This window comes from Rissa tridactyla, chromosome 2 (genome assembly GCF_028500815.1).
Source record: "Rissa tridactyla isolate bRisTri1 chromosome 2, bRisTri1.patW.cur.20221130, whole genome shotgun sequence".
In the NCBI taxonomy this organism is placed as follows: Eukaryota; Metazoa; Chordata; class Aves; order Charadriiformes; family Laridae; genus Rissa; species Rissa tridactyla.
The window spans coordinates 118,493,444-118,509,695 of NC_071467.1; the positions used below are offsets into that span (position 1 = coordinate 118,493,444).

Consider the following 16,252-nt stretch of genomic DNA (forward strand, 5'->3'; position numbering starts at 1 on the left):
TTATTTTTTGTAATTCGGAGAAGTAACAGCGCTAAAGATGCCTTAATGTACTGATGCACAACGATTGAACACGCACTGCTAAAGAAGTAGTTTTTCAGTAAAAGTCTTGTCTAGCGTAAAAATGAACAGCTAATTACAGGCAAGAGATAATAAAAGAGGTTTTCCAGTAAAACCCCCCAGAGTTTGCGTGAAGCCAAGGAACGTTATTTCTCCTATATCCTGCCTAGGAGGCCAGCTGACATGTTGTTAAATATAGTATTTACAGAACACGCAGACATTTTTAATCAGTTATACTTCTCTGTGCTGTAGAATTTACTATGTAGAATCCAAAGACTGACTACTGACTGTTTCCTCAGTTTTGATCCTCAGATACTTCGTTTATGGAAAAATTTACAGATGGGCGGGCCCCTGATTCACATGCATAAGTATTTGCAGGTTTGAGAAAATAAATATAGATTTAAACTTCCCACACTTTCTTTTAGGCAAAGCAGCACTAAAGGTATTGCCCATAAATTCAGTGACAGTATTTGTATTGCCTTTAACAAGCTTTGGCTCAGTCTCCAAGCAGTATACTTTGGATGTTGAGCGTGATGCCTGAAGGTACATCAGGTGAAATTTTAGTGCCATCAGAGAAGTTGTCCTGGAGCCTAAAGCTCCGTGTAAAGCCCTGTGGGAATCAGGATAGATAATTACAAATCAGGACCACTGATAAAAAGGTGCACAGTTGTTAAAAAAAAAAAAAAAAACAAAAACTGGATGCTTTTCCGTGGGTATTTGTCATAATTTATTTCATAAATATTAAAAAAAAAAAAAAAGGTAAATTGAAATTTTAAAAAATTAGGATAGAAGTGTTTACATGCTCATAGCTCAACCTTTGGGTTTTTGGGCTATCATATAATTCATAGCATCCTTGTAAACTGCCATCCTGAATAGGGCTGCTGAAGACTGCTCTGCCGTGTTTGCGGCTGCAATGCGATAACTCCTGCGGATATGGAGACAGATGATTCCACATCTGTACCCCAAAAAAAAACCTGTTTAAAACGCCATTGCAAAAATAGCTTTATCTTGGATTTTAAAGCTGGATGTTTCGGATGCTCCTTAGGGATACGATTTGGACCATCCCTCCAGCAGAAATTGCGTTGTGGGAGAGTTGCGTGTCTGTGTTATTTTGCATGCTGTACCAGTGTGCATACCTGAAAAAGAGAGGGAGAAAAAGAGAAGTAGATTCAAATTTCATCACACAGTTCTTGTGCCTGCTCGTAGCAGTTAGGCAGTTATAGTGTTTTAGCATGGCTAAAGCTACAGCTATGAGCAAGGGGATTTTACGTGTTACCCCTCTGTGCTAATTTAATGCTGTTGTTTTCTCTGTCTACTCTTGTAACAAAACAGAAGTACTCTGCTGTCTCTCTCTGCAACATATCTACAGAGGTCCTGAAAGTCATCAATGCCACTGAAGAACTGATAGCAGAATCCACCGGTCCCTGTGATTTCCCAGCTGACGTTCAGGACAGAGGAAGAGGGACGTTCCCGCTGGGGACGGACCCCGTCAGACTCGATGAGCAGCTCACCACGCTGGAAGAAAACGTAAGAACATGAATCAGTATGTGAAAGTATCATGTCTGCGAGTGACTGTACCTCTGTGTGTGTGCCAGCTGGAAAGGGAAAAGCATGTAGGCAGCACCAGTGGATATTCAGAATTAATTTTGGGTTATTAAACAAATACACAAACAGAACAAGAAATTCTTTTTCAAAGGGGTACTCAGCTATGTTGTTGGGTGTGGGGTTTTTTAATGTGTGCTTTAAAACATTTGGGCAAGGGGGGAGAGTTGGATATATTGGGTTTTACAAGTAATTTTAGAATCCCTACCTCAAAAGTTCACTTAAGCCTTCCGAACCTCTGCGGCTGCACGGCTGGGCCATGCCTTGCTGGAACCACACGTCTCCAAGTCCCAGCGCAGCCTCATTATTGTAAGGACAGGGATGGAAAACACGTCCCCAGTCACACAGAGAAAAAGCGGAGGAGCTCTTCCTCCACCAACACTTCCCCACCATACTGCGCTGAGCGCCCAAGGAGCCAGAGCTGCCTGCTGCGCTGTTAAAAAGAGCAGGCTGGAGAAGCCAAATCCAACAAACATTTCGTTTGGCCACGTCCGAATCACCCGTCCTTTTTCATGATTACCTGTCATCTGTGAGGAAGAGTGTAATGCTGAATCATAGGGGGAAGTCACCACTCATTGGAAATTTTTATGCGTCCACTTAATGGAGTTGGTACACTTGGAACTTTCGATTTTTTTCTTCTTCCCACATTTAACTGATTACTTTTCAGTGATTTTTCCCCTTCACTAGGAGCTTTTAAAGATCTCGTAGGAATCTGGGCTGTCCCATTATAGCATGCTGATCAATTCAAGAAAATAGATCCTGGTTTTCTTTCGCCCCCAGAAAACTTTCAAAGACAGAAGATCATCTTGGGGGATAAAATCAGTTTCTTTCACAGAAACATACTTCCACAACAGCCCCAGGTGAGGGGCTCACGGGGAGGTAATTCATGGCAATGCCAGCCACTCCTGCCACTGGACCTGTCCTACTCCAGAGCCCTCCCACCAGTCCCCCAGCTCTCATTACACCTTCTCTGAGCTCAAATCTCCCAGCCTTACTTTGGTTCAGAGGTTTCCAAACTAGATCCTACCCCTCCTAACCTCACCTGCTCCAAAACCTTTTCCATCTCAGACCTTTCCCCCTGCCCACACCAACAGGATGCCCTCCAACCCGCCCCAGAGCACCTTGACTTCTCTCCAACCAGCTTCCAATCATAACCTGACCTCCAAACTTCTCCTTCCCACCTCTGCTCAGCCTTCCCAGGCACCCTGCTGTGCCAGCTGAGGTGCTCCTGCTCCTCCTCACTCACACACGCTGTCCTCATTGCTGGCATCTACGGCCCTCCATCATGGGGCATCAGAGACACCTGAGCTCCAAGAGATTTTTCTATCAATCAGTCCTATTTTCTTTAGGTTTTTTTTTCCCCCTCTTGAAAAGTACAAATTATTGTGCAGAGAATTCTGGCACAGCATTTAAATGTACCTTTTCTTTACTTTTCTAAAGATGTTTCTGTTCATAATGTTCTTTTTCTTCTTTCTCTGAGCTTTTAGACATGATAGGGAAATTTAAAAAAAAAATCACTTTTTAATATGAAGTGGCTGTGGTATGTCGCACCACAAAGATGTATCATTTAAATGAATGGAAAGAATAATTAAAACCCACGAAAGCCGAAGCATTTCTATTTAAGTCAGCGTGTTAACTTTATGGCCCACCTGTGTCTCCAAGCACTTCAGCAAAGATGTTAAATCAGATCACTTATCTGTTCGAGGTACATTTTTCAAAAGAATTCATTGCTGCAGTTAGACTGTGGTCTTAAAAGATGCAGTTCATACAAGATGTAGAGAATTTGTTTCTTAGCAAAGTGACATACATGAAAAAATGTGTATACGTTTATGCTTTGAAACAGCTGATACAAAGGGGGAAAAAAAAAGCTATTGCAAGCAATTAGGAAACAATAATAAAATAAAAAATAAGGAAAATTAAACACTTAAATCTTAATCTAGTCATTCTCCATGACGTTTGATCCATGAAGTCACAGCATGGCCAGAAATTATTTAAATACCTGTTATGTCAAAGGACTGCATGACGTAGGAATTGTAGGCAGATACAATGACTTGAGTGGAAAACAGGTATCAAGTAAAGGTATCTGCTCAAGGATCAGGTTCAGATCCTGTTTGCTTGCCCCGTGAACCATGAAGTCAGCCACAGAATATATTTAGTTCCTGCTAGTTTTGTAGCTCCACAGTCTTTACCGCTATTAGGGCGAGTGAGGCTGCCAATGGGGAAAATCATTCGTTACCAGCCTCATGGAAACAGTCTCTTGACTATCTAGTAAATAGGCAGAAGGTGCAGTATTTTTGCATGGGTCTGCACAATTTTAAGTACAAGTCAAAATCTAATGCTTGAAAATTACACTTTTCTATAAACCAGAGACCTCCATTGGGCCATGTACCTTAGATTTCTTTGTGAAATAAAAGAAACACATAATACACAGTGTATCATGAATTACTGCTCCGAGGAGCTGAATGGGAAATGAAACCTTTACCTGCAGTTATCAGAACTACCATAGGTGGGTCAAAATATTAAAAAATGTTTGGTTTTATGAAAAAATTTCTAAATGATGACGTCTGTTCTCTCTTTTACGTGGTCCAGATAGGTCTATTGACCCTCCACAGATTCATACCAAAGGGCGGAGGCGGGAAGGTTTTGGCTGCTGTATGTTTGGGTGAGAGCAGGATGGGATGGAAAATTGTGTTGTACATGTAAGCACAGTTACTCTATAAGAAGCTAATAGCCATATGCTGCTGCACAGTTATTTCTGCACAGTTTTGATGGCCAGAAGGCATTAGGCGTGTTTCAGTAAATACAGCTTTATATGAGGTGTGATCTGTTGACTTCCCCTTGTAGACTTCAGGGTTTTGTTATGCAATTAAAAAATAAAAAAAAGAAAACTTTTCAGCTTTCTTTTTTTTTTTTGCTGGTGAATCTGGGACAAATCTGTTTTGGAATACCATTGTAGCACCTATGAAATTTGGAGTGCAGCCACCTCCCCCCTCCCTTTTCTTTGTCACGCCTCCTTTCTCTTCTCCCCTACCAAGATGATTAGGGGACTGGAACACCCCTCTTATGAAGAAAGGCTGAAGGATTTGGGTCTCTTCAGTCTGGAAAAAAGACGGCTGAGCGGGGATCTTAAATACTTAAAGGGTGGGTGTCAGGAGGATGGGGCCAGGCTCTTTTCAGTGGTGCCCGGCAACAGGACAAGAGGTAACGGACACAAACTTGAGCATAGGAAGCTACACTTAAACATGAGGAGAAACTTCTTTACTTTGAGGGTGGCAGAGCACTGGAACAGACTGCCCAAAGAGGTGGTGGAGTCTCCATCTCTGGAGACATTCAAAACCCACCTGGACGCGTTCCTGTGCAACCTGCTCTAGGTGACCCTGCTCTGGCAGGGGGGTTAGACTAGGTGATCTCCAGGGGTCCCTTCCAACCCCTACCATTCTGTGATGTGTGTTTTCAGATTATTCCCCCATGATTTTCCTCTGCCAGGTGAGTCTCCCTGTAGTGGGTTAGCAAGGAGGGAAGCTCAAAGGCATCGTGGAAGATGCGGTCTGCTCAAACCTCTGTTTCCACAGAGCAGAAACCGCTGACACCTCTCCCTGCCTTGTCCCTGCAGGTGTACTTGACAGCCGGCACGGTGTATGGGCTGGAGGGGCAGCTGACCAACTTGGAGGATGCCGCACGCAAGATCAACAGTGTTACGGCAGAATCTGAGCTGGCCGATCTGGAGGATCAGGTGGCCACCGCAGCCGCCCAGGTTCATCACGCAGAGCTTCAGGTGAGGACAGCAGATCCTCCCTACCTGCCGCTTTCACACAGCCTTGCCTAGCGCTTACCTCGTGTCCGCGCACACTTACTTTCAATATTCTTTTGTAGTGCATGACCCAAGGATGCTGACTGCGTCCTAGGAGCTGAGCAAAGCTCAGCTGAGATGCGTAACTCAGCCCAGCCAGACACACTGTATTTGTTTGTTTCTTCCCCCAGCTTGTTTTCGGACGTGGGAGTGCAACAGCCTCTTACTGCAATGCTAATACTGAGCCTGCTCCTTGTTCCCAGTGCGCTCTGTGTCACACAGGTGGCTGTTGTCAGACTGCAAATGCAGTCTTAGGTGTTTATCTAATCACCAGGTTATAAAGTACTTTATAAAAGAAGCCAGTGTCGGTACCGTTCTACTGAAAAAGGCCGAGGGCAGCCAGCCACTAAGCCAAGCATAGAGAAAATAATTTATTTATATTTTTATTTATTTATTTATAATATATTTTTAATATATTTCTATATATTAATATATATTATATTATATATTTTTATAATTATTCTGGTTTATATATTGTTGCATTATATTATATATCTCAATATATATTTATATTATAAAGTATGCTATTTTCTATTTTATATATTTATTATAAATATTTTATTTTTATATTTCAATTGATATATAATATAAATGTATTTATATTAAAATAGCAACAAAAACACTTGCACTTGCAAGCCGGCCTGGGGATTTAGCCACCAAGCAGCACACGTCCCTGCCAAAAGGCAATCGCTCCTGTGGGCTGTGATCTAGTGTCGCCCTGGCAGGCTCCAGAAAGTCTGGGGCTCGGAAGAGAACATGGTGATCTCGTGCTAAAAGCTGAACGAGGTGACGCTGCCAGACCTCAAGGGGAGAGAGCGCTGGCAGTGATTTCACTGACCTGCCTGTGCCAGGCTTTAATGGGAGGTACCTGGGTATTTTACTCAGCAGTAGCATGCTCAATTTAGGACTGAGCATCTGACATCTCGCCGGTGTCAAGAGGGCACTGCTGCACTAGATGGTGAACTGGCAGTGACGTTTTGTTGGCTTCAGTCATTATTTTACGGTAAATATGTTAATGGGAGTGAGAGGTGAGGAGGAGAGAGGCCTGAGCTCTGCAAGGAGGATGACCAAGGCCAACTGAAGGTCTTCTGCAGAGTCAATAGCTTCAGGAGCCATCCTGAATCAGGAGTGGGGTTACATGTCTGACTTCTCTGACACTTCTTTCCCTTCTGGCAACATTTGTTTCCACTAGTTTCGACATCAGCCTACTTTCCCCCCCAGGTGTTTCCTTTCTTGGACTTTTGTTTTTTCCTAGCAATTTGTTTTCCATTGAGTGTTTTTATATAGTGTGTACCTGCATTTATGCATGTTTGTGTTTAATGCGTAAATTATAAATCTTTAAGCTCAAATGTTTAGATTTCGTGATGGAGGATGTACTTGGTGTGTGCATGGAATGAATTTTTGAATTAGGAAATGTGTCCCACAAAGTCATTCTTTAAATGTGGCCTTTGAAAAAACACGGCTTGAATGAATTTGGGACTATGCAGCTAAAGCTAAATGGGAGATGGCAGACAGGGGTTTTCTCTCCTCCTTTCTTTTTTTGCTCAAAAGGAGTAAAATGCTTCTTCCTTGGAGTTACACGGTAGGTTGGATTGTTCTTCTACTCCATCTTTCCTAACAAATTAAGCTTCTTTTAACATCAGGACTAAAGAATACAGGAAAGTGTCAGAATTGCTGAAGAAGTTAGCCATCTGTTTATATTTTTTGATTAAAGAGAATTTGACTGGGGGAGGGATATACTTTAGTAGTGGCATCCGCAGTAATTTTAAAACTTCTTTTTCCCCCTCCCCATCTGTCTGTCTCTCTCTTTTATTTTCTTTGAAGATTTCAGATATTGAGAGCAGAATATCAGCTCTCACTGTTGCAGGCTTGAACGTGGCTCCATGTGTTCGCCTGACAAGGAAACGGGATCAAAAGCAAACAAACCAGGTGCCAGAACATTATGTAGTATTCAAAAATACATTGGGGAAATCTTGCCTCTTTTTCTGTAATGGAGTTGAGTAATACGTATGTGTTGTTTACAGATGCATACAATAGACACATCAAGACAGCAGAGGAGGAAACTTCCAGCTCCGCCAATAAAAGGTGCACTGAAGTTGTTTTGCACATTCTGTATAGAGTCTGTCTTTATAAGGTTCAATATAATGTACAGTTCAGCAAAGAAGGGGAAAGATTAAGTTATAAAATGAACAGAGGAAGCCTAAATATGTCCACCTTCCTCATTTCCCATTGTACTTGCTTTACACAAAACACCCATTTGGCACATTAAAAAGCATTGCCACTCTCTGTGGAAGCTGTGACGGTGGCAAATTAATAGGAGCAGAAGGCTGGGAAAAGCAAATGAGAAATGCTGCAAACCTGTCTTGCAGCAGGGATGCTGCTACTCTGGCAGGCCTGGGGTTAGGCTGTGACGCCCAAGCAGTCACAGTGCTTAATTACCAAAACGCAGTTGTCACCCTCCACAAGGCACCATTGCTTTATGAAAGCCTTTGTCTGCTGATTTCCGTCCATATGAATCACATAATCACAGAATGGTTTGGGTTGGAAGGGACCTTAAAGATCATCTAGTTCCAACGCCCCTGCCATGGGCAGGGACACCTCCCACTAGATCAGGTTGCTCAGAGCCCCATCCAGCCTGGCCTTGGACACTTCCAGGGATGGGGCTTCCACCACCTCTCTGGGCAACGTGTTCCAGTGTCTCACCACCCTCATGGTGAAGAACTTCTTCCTAACGTCCAGTCTGAATCGACCCATCTCTAGTTTTAATCCATTCCCTCTAGTCCTACCATTACCCGACATCCTAAAAAGTCCCTCACCAGCTTTCTTGTAGGCCCCCTTAAGATACTGGAAGGCTGCTATAAGGTCTCCCTGGAGCCTTCTTTTCTCCAGACTGAACAGCCCCAACTCTCTCAGTCTGTCCTCATAGGAGAGGTGCTCCAGCCCTCGGATCATCCTCGTGGCCCTTCTCTGGACACGTTCCAGCATGGTGTGGCTCAGAGATGTTCCTGGTATGTCAGGCTATGGCTGTGAATTGGCTTTATAAAATAAAGTGCTTTTTTTCTTTCATGTTTTCTCTTGTTGGTTTTTTTTTTAACCCCCCAGTGCATTATCTCTGACAATTCTAGGGCCCACTTCACCTTGCATTACTCTTGTTTTACTCTTGTGTAATTCCACTGATTGACATGGCCTCAAACTTTAATAAATTTGGAGTATCACAGCCTACTGCTTTTCATTTAAATTAAATCCAGCTTTCCTCATACGACTTAGGGGAAGTTTTATCTCTAGAAGCCGTGACTCTTCAGGACTATTGTTACATATGTTTCAATCTGTTATGTGAAAAATCTCTCTTTTTGTATTTTTCCCAGGTGAAAAAATAGATGGTTCTCTAGTTACCACTGTCAGAACGTTTAACAGAAACTTCATGCTTCAAGGATCTCTAACACAAAGAACTAAAGAGAGGAAAAGCACTGCCAAGGACTTAATGGTAAATTCATAACAGATGTTTTTAAAACTGCTGCTAAGAGCAGTAGAGAGAGAGATAGCAGTATCTGTGTAGGCAGCTATATTTCAGCATCTTTACAAAACTTCTCTTAAGAGTTTGAGGAGAAAGAATAGAGACTGCTGAGGCAGCTCTGAACAAATACGATGGGTGTCCTTGGAAGATGTCTGAACTGTATGCCATAGGTATAGCAGCTGTGCGCTCCTGAATGCCAGCCTGCGTGAATGTATTCTGTCTGTCAGGTCTCCAGGAATGTCCTACCCTTCTTTTTAAAGAAAATTAAATAAATCAGTGGTCCTCTGCAATTCAGGCTTGCCCTCACACACCAGCCATTGGTAACTCAGTGGGTGAGAGTCACCTTGAATCTCACTAATTTTTGAGAAATGTTCAAAGGCTACCAGAGTGGAGTTTCAGGGGTAGATAGGTCACGCGTTGGCTCTGCAGGGTTTGAACAAACAGGCTTCACCAGACAGCTGTCAGTCATTTCTTCTAGAGCAGCTGTAGCGGGATAAGAAAAAAAGCTGACTGTCCCAAAGCAGTCTGCCACTAGATACATGGAAGATAGGTGGGGAGGTGAGAAGGGGAAAGACCTTCTCCCTAGAAGCTTCAGCAAGCTTGTTTTGTGTTTCGCTCATGTTTGTTTTCTTTCCTGTCCCTCTCCGTTCTAGGAACCTGCTATAGGATCTGCTGTGATGTACTAAACTTACACTTCCCTACTGCCAATAACACACTGCCTAAGGCTGTACACTAGAGTGCCTTTACTTAACAGCCATTGCGTATGTCCAGCTGAAAATGGACCCTCAAGAACCCACAATGCCTCAGTTATAGGGCTTCGTTTGGATACCTCACTGAGAAAGCTGTCCAAGTCTTCAGCATTGTGGTCTGCTAAAGGAAACTCTGCCTTAAAGTTCTCACAAGACTCTAGAAAGGATGCTGAGTTTCAAAAGCAAGGCTCCACATTTTAAGATGCACTTTTTTTCCCCATTGATTGTACTGAAGTATGTCGTCTTTAAACTGCAGTATGTTTTTGTAGACTCGGTCAATCAGAATTATAGGCCAAGATTTCGTACAAAAAGAATGAACACAGCAGACCTGTGATCCATATTTGCTGGCCTCTTGCTGTTCACGTAGGCATCCGTCTTGTCGAGCAATAAGAACAGCTCTGTGCAGCATATGCTGCTTTTCAGCTGCGTGGTGGGAGCAGAGGATCAACATACCTAGCTCTGCTCCCAGCGAGTCAGTGGAAGTTTTTGACAGGGTTTGTAAGAGGAGATGCGATGTGCAAAGGCTTCTCTGTTCACTGTTTGTCAGAGTTAATGTTCTAGCTCCAGAGCCAGGTGTTTTGCTCTTGGTGGCAGGGGGGAACATGGATGTCACGTTGAACTGTGAATTGGTGGCAGCACATGTGGACCAGGTGTCTGTTGAGTTATGATCCTGGCGTCTGGAAATATCTGAATACTGCTGTGAAACCCACACCTTTGTATGTCTCGTTCTTCTTGGTAGCATTGTCTGCTTGGTGGTGTCCAACCACACGTTAGTTCAGAATAAGTTCTGACCAAATCTTTAAGATTGGAGAAAGAAAGTAGAAGCATTGTGGATGAGATCTCTGCTGACTGGCTGGTGGTCGTAGGGTGGCTGCAACCTGTAAGAGGTTCCCTTCTGCAGTTTCCTGGCTTTTCTCAGGAGGGGGCAAATGTAGCCCAGGTGTCTCTTCCTTTACTACTCTGTAGCCGACATAGTAGCCGAGGCCTGTCACGGGTGCCACGTGCATTCCACTACCATTGGACCACTCTGAACTGGATTGGGAATAGTAAACTTTCTTTCATAGAGTTCTTGAGACCTTTGAAAGGTGGACGAATCTAGAAAGCCCTTGAGCAGATGCCCAGGAGGGAAGATGCTGCTTACAGGGTGTCCCTGTCACCCTTTTTGGGGAGGACATGGCCAATTTGCGGTACTTTTTGCTCTGAAGAATACAAAGGAGGTCGTTAGAGGAGGTGATAAGCCAGTGAATCCCGTATCTTCCACACAAAGTGCAGAGCAAGTACACAAATGCAGATTGGATTGAGGGGAAACGTGCTGTGGGCTGGCAAGTTCCTCCTCAGGACTAAGGAATGGTGAGGTCTCCTGAGGGCAGTGGATACCTGGGGAGGAGGAGAGCTGCTCCTTTCCCTGCTCCCAGACAACCCCACTAGGAGAATGCCGCATATGACCTGCTATGCAGCAGGAAAGCAGTCCCTTGGGACACCAGGCTATGAAATGTCTATGGTTGGGCAAATACGAGGAAAACTGGGCAAATTTCCTGGCTAGGCTGAAATTAGGGGGGGCAGGTGGGGAAGGTGAGGAATGGCTGGATGGGACGGTTGGAAGAACAGTGCCAGTTGCAAATCTGACACCCACGTTTGACATCTAGCTTGTCGGTACTGTTATGTCCAGATTCTTGTAAGGAACGCACAGGATAAATACAACCATCTCCCCACCTAGAATACATAAGCGTCGCTCCATCCCTTCAAGGAATTTCCACCTGCCCAAGATTTGACCGGATGTGTTCATTCTGGGTGAAATTATGCCTTTTTTTACTCTCACACGAGTTCTCTGGAATTGGTTTGCACAGATGTGAGAGCAGAATTTGGCCCACTCTGTTTAATATATAAATATATATATAAAACAAATAGATTTTATTTATATATGCAATCCAGTAAAGGAGATTAAACAGAGTAGGATGCCTAGTAATTTTTTTTTTTTGTTATCCAGTCTCCTCCTGCTCCTTCCTTGACTGTTCTCGTGTATGTATACGATACATTCCCAGGTTCTGGTTTATGCAGGTATGCGTGTTATGAAATGTCATTAATGGTGGTTGGTCTACATATTCGTCTAATAAATAATAACTAATATTGTGTATGTAATATCAATACAGAAATTACTAATTTTAATAGAATAACTCTTTGGCTTTTGTTCTGTTAGTGTGATTTAAACAAGCCAACAAAGTTTGGAATAGGTTGTTTTCCTTAAGAGGCATGAAAAGCAATTATTATCGTGTTACAATGTTAAAATATTCAGTCTTCTTTGACAGAAAAATGTGTACTGTGTAGGCATTGCAAAAAAAAACAACAAAAAAAAGAAAAAAAAATCCCACCTGCTATAAGGCATTGGAATTTTTACAAATGTTTATTGTGCCAAATATGTGCAGAGATATAATTTACTGTTTTAAAAAAAAATCATAAAAGCATATGTTATAGCACACAAAGAATTATTTTGTCATCAAGTGATTTCAATCTTTAGTGTTAATATTTATATTTAGATTAATTTTTATAAATGAAAATATTTTAATGGGTAAAATGAAGACTATATGATCTATTTGATTAAGTCTGAGTGAATATTAAGCTTGCCTTTGTTGTTGTTATCTGCATACTCGCCGAGAATTATTGTCAAGAGAAATTATAAAAGAGTAAAAGCGATTTATGAAAAGAATGCCTTTTCAAGGACTTGATTCATAAAGAAAAAACAAAAGTTCTTCTCTGTTGTTTGGATTTATGTGCACTTTGGCCAGGAAGCGTGCAGAACGGGCTGCCGCACGCAGAGCTCAGGTCCTGCCTGTCCACAAACGACCCGTCCCTCGTCAAACCCAGGAGATTCCAACTCCGCAGAATCACCTTGCAGAGCTGCGGGGAGGAATACACGTTAACGCACCCGGGTCAGATTTTTTCCGCTGGGGTGGGAGGGATCCTGTTAGGAATGTTTGATGGCTAGTCTTCTGCAAACTCTCGAGTCTGTTGGGCGAAAGACCATCTCGAGCAGAGTTTCTGTAACGCTCACTGGGATCGCGACAAAATGACAAAATGAGCAAGAACCCTGCTCGTGAATGCTTATCAAAATATTTCTTTATCAGCGTATTTTCTCCACCGTGAGGGCATTCATTTAAACTAGCATGTTTTAAGTAACACTTTGGGTGTTAAATGTTGTATTATAAATAGGAGTAACTACCTTATTATAATAAAAATCCACTCCTTACTGACGGACCATTCGCAAAGAGGAAAAAAGCGGTTAAATTATCCGCAATGATTAACTCAACCACTACTATATTTTAGTAGTAGCTCTAACAAAGCACAACTAGAAATGCAAGTTCATTCTAATTTGTCTTTTGCAGAATGATTTGTGGCTTGGATTTAACTTTCAGTCATGAGCTAAATCGTAAACTATGTTTTTTTGGATATAAGCCGTAGATTAAACTCCATTCAAATATTATTGCTGGCAATAGTTATTAATCAAGGTTAAGTATATTGTAAATAAAACTTCTTATAAAATGAATATAACAAAGTTAATTACCATGGCAAACATGGGTATTGAGCCACAACGCCAGGCTTATTGATGTGGACTAATGTAGTAGATAGCACAGTGCTTGTGATCCTCAAAGAGCGACTTCAGCTTGGTCAGGTAACATACTTAGAAACAACTACATTGTTTTAAAGGGAATCAGCTAGTTTAGGCCCTTAGCCCTTTTGGATGATGGTGCATGATTACGTGCAGTAGGCACAAAACTACTCTGAAGAGTTCAATTAGCCAATTGTATTGGGTTTTTTCTTCAGCAGAGAGAAAATACTTACCTTGGATAGGAGCTCCTTTTTGTTCATTAATATATCTCTCCAGCAGTCCAGGCAGGATCATAAAGAGGCAGTGGGCAGTTCAGGGCTGCCTTCCTACGAGTGGATGTTAACAATCTACATAAAAACTGCACTCAGAGCACCAGCGTTTCATGCCATTAACACAAGTACATTAAAAATTAGTGTGAGCCTTTTTTCTTTCTTCCAACCATTGCTTTTTATTTTTACATATCAACAGCCATTGACTTCGAAACGTGACAGGAAGGCTTCATGATACGCTTAACACTGCAGAGTTTAAATCACAGCACAAAAGCTGTGTGGGTTTTTTTGGATAAACCTAACGTTACAGTGAACAGCATCAGGAGATTGGTGGGGATGTCAGACAAAGAAGCATTTTTATAAGCTATGGTTGCACTTGGTGCTAGTGTCCATGCATTGTCTTTTACCTGCACTCTGAATATGTTTCTTTTTGAAGGAATTTGCACAAGGAGCAGGAGGAAGAGCAGCATGGGATTGCTAGGCAAAAGCAGAAGTGGAGGTCTGAGGTGCAGAGGAGGGCACAATTCAAAGAGCAGAGGTTGGGTCACCACCTCAGGGAACAGGGATCACCAGTCATTGTCTTCTGTGTCCGACACTTTTTGCTCCCACAAAGCGTTCAAGATGAAATCCAGGTGCCTGTTTACGGGCCTCAGGCTGCCGCGGCTGCTTCTCAGCTGCCTCTTCCCAAACCGACCGATGGGGCGAACACCACGGCCCACGTACCAAAAAGGATCAATCTCAGGACCTGGAATTCAAAGCAGTCAGTGAAGCATCTACCACTGCACTTAAAGACAGCATTTCCTGAACACCTTGAGGGTGTTTGATGGCTTATTTGTAGCCGAGAAAAAAGGGAAGAAAAAAAAACACAAGGGGAAAGGCTGCAGCCAGAAACACAACTTCCTGGTGCCTTTGAGGGTCACCTGCCATATGTGGAGCCCAAAGGAAGAGGGTTCAGATGCAAAATTAATTTTCATCCACCTGGGCTGCAACCTGCAATTTGACCATAAGCCAAAGTACCCGTTAATTCAGGAGTGCACAGCGTGCTTAAAAACCGACCAGAACCCTGGGAGAGGTTACAATGAAGCCTACACCCAGAAAGACCATAATAGCTCCCTGTACCACCGCTTTAAAACTGTCCTCTCTTAGCTAAAGTCCTGAAGGTCCTACTGTCCAGCCTCCATTTCTGCTGTGTGTGCACCAGGTACGGTATCTCTACAGGCCAACAAATCCACTGGATTGCAGAGGGGGTTCCTACGTGAGAGGTAAACATAGAAAGCTAATTCTTGTTCACTTAGGAAGTTGTTTTCACGGATGACTTTTTTTTCTTTTAATGTATCTGAAGTATACTTGACTTATTTTTAGAGTCTAGTTTAGTTTTAGAGCAGGTGTGGAGAGGGGTAGAGTTATATTAAAAGACTAAGATACAGCAACAGGGAAAATCTGCAAAGTGCTGGAGATGATGCCACCCCAAAGAAATACCAAATCATTCTAAAGCTGGTTGAATGTCAGGAACAGGAATAAATTTCAATTTAAGTGCGTTATATATCATTAAAGTCACGTGAAAGTCTTGGGCAAGGCAGCAGGTTTTTCCCCTGTGCATTTTGATGCTTGAACAGAGGAAATAAAAAATCCACTTTGGCTGTGAATTTCTCCATAAATACATCTTGTAAGACTTTCCGCACAGTATTTTAACACCCCTCCTGCCCAGCAAAACCCAAATAATTTCATTTTTTTCACCTGGGTACCTAAAACCTGAGGGTCCCCACATGCCTAGTTCTCTCTGAAAGGGGAAAGGCATGCCACTGAGAGCCCATGTGCCTTGCTCCCCACACCCACCTCTTTCCCACTCCTCATACAATTGTCAGCCTTTGCTCCCTGAGGGAAGATGAGGTTTCCTGATAAAGATTTTCTCAAAAATCTTTTGGACCGTGCGTTAGCTTTTACTTGGGACATACAGTATTGTCCCTTACCCGGCCAGCCTCAGTTCCTCACGGTGTCTCTGAATGGAGACACTTCAGCCACTTGTACTTTGCCTTTCAGACAAGTTGTGGTTGCAGACAGAAATGAAGGTGTCTGTAAAGTGAACTTAAGCTCCTGGCCATTGCTTTCTTGTTACTCTGCAGAAGTAGTTGTGGACTACCACAGGTCTACAGAATGCAGATGAAAATTTGATCCTTAATTATTGAATGTATACTGCCTTACGTTTTATTTTGTACATTAGCGTCTCCTCCAGTATTTACCAAAACCTACACCGTTTCCCTTGGCTAATCTGTATATGCTTTTACAAGTGTAAATGGAATGCCCCCATTTTACCACAGAAACACCCACATGGATTTGCTGCTGAACAGCCCGACCCTGATCCCTCGATACGCCAAAGAGTGTGGGGTCACCACATGGGAGTCCATCGCATTACACCGGGTGAGACTGGTACTTACTTCTGTTGTCTATCTGATGTTTAAACGGCCTGCTCTGTCCTGAAGCAAAGCTGAGCGATATCAAGAGCACCAGCACATACACAGTGACCAGTTTTAAGTGCTTTGGTGACCACTGGGTGCGTGGTGTCCACGAGATCGGATGCCACATGATGGAGCGGTGGTGGGAAGGCTG

At 42.9% G+C, this 16,252-nt stretch overlaps 2 protein-coding genes across 10 annotated transcripts in view; one reads left to right on the forward strand and one right to left on the reverse strand.

The window, feature by feature from the left end:
- MYRIP (myosin VIIA and Rab interacting protein) overlaps positions 1 to 12,847 on the forward strand; it is a 261,162-nt gene extending 248,315 nt beyond the window's left edge. For 6 of the 9 annotated variants that reach the window (XM_054191437.1, XM_054191436.1, XM_054191439.1 and 3 more), the window contains 6 exons: positions 1,390 to 1,584; positions 5,273 to 5,434; positions 7,334 to 7,438; positions 7,534 to 7,594; positions 8,875 to 8,993; positions 9,677 to 12,846. In XM_054191437.1, coding sequence (XP_054047412.1) covers positions 1,390 to 1,584; positions 5,273 to 5,434; positions 7,334 to 7,438; positions 7,534 to 7,594; positions 8,875 to 8,993; positions 9,677 to 9,709 — 675 coding nt within the window. In that variant the 3' untranslated portion in view covers positions 9,710 to 12,846. Of the gene's footprint in view, positions 1 to 1,389; positions 1,585 to 5,272; positions 5,435 to 7,333; positions 7,439 to 7,533; positions 7,595 to 8,874; positions 8,994 to 9,676 lie in introns of all 9 variants that reach the window. The other 3 variants (XM_054191442.1, XM_054191443.1, XM_054191441.1) reach the window with 2 other exon arrangements.
- A 1,364-nt stretch (positions 12,848 to 14,211) lies between these two features.
- On the reverse strand, positions 14,212 to 16,252 carry PRLH (prolactin releasing hormone). The gene is made up of 2 exons (XM_054193611.1): positions 16,081 to 16,252; positions 14,212 to 14,390 (listed from the first exon to the last, which is right to left on the reverse strand). Exons 1-2 carry the CDS (start codon positions 16,226 to 16,228, stop codon positions 14,212 to 14,214), a joined length of 327 nt encoding a protein of 108 aa, XP_054049586.1. The 5' UTR covers positions 16,229 to 16,252.

Coding starts and splice junctions, on each gene's coding strand:
- PRLH (XM_054193611.1), bottom strand. CDS start 16,228: ATGTGGCATCCGATCTCGTGGACACCACGCACCCAGTGGTCACCAAAG. Junction 14,391..16,080: donor ACATCAGATAGACAACAGAA/GTAAGTACCAGT, acceptor TTTGAATTCCAG/GTCCTGAGATTGATCCTTTT.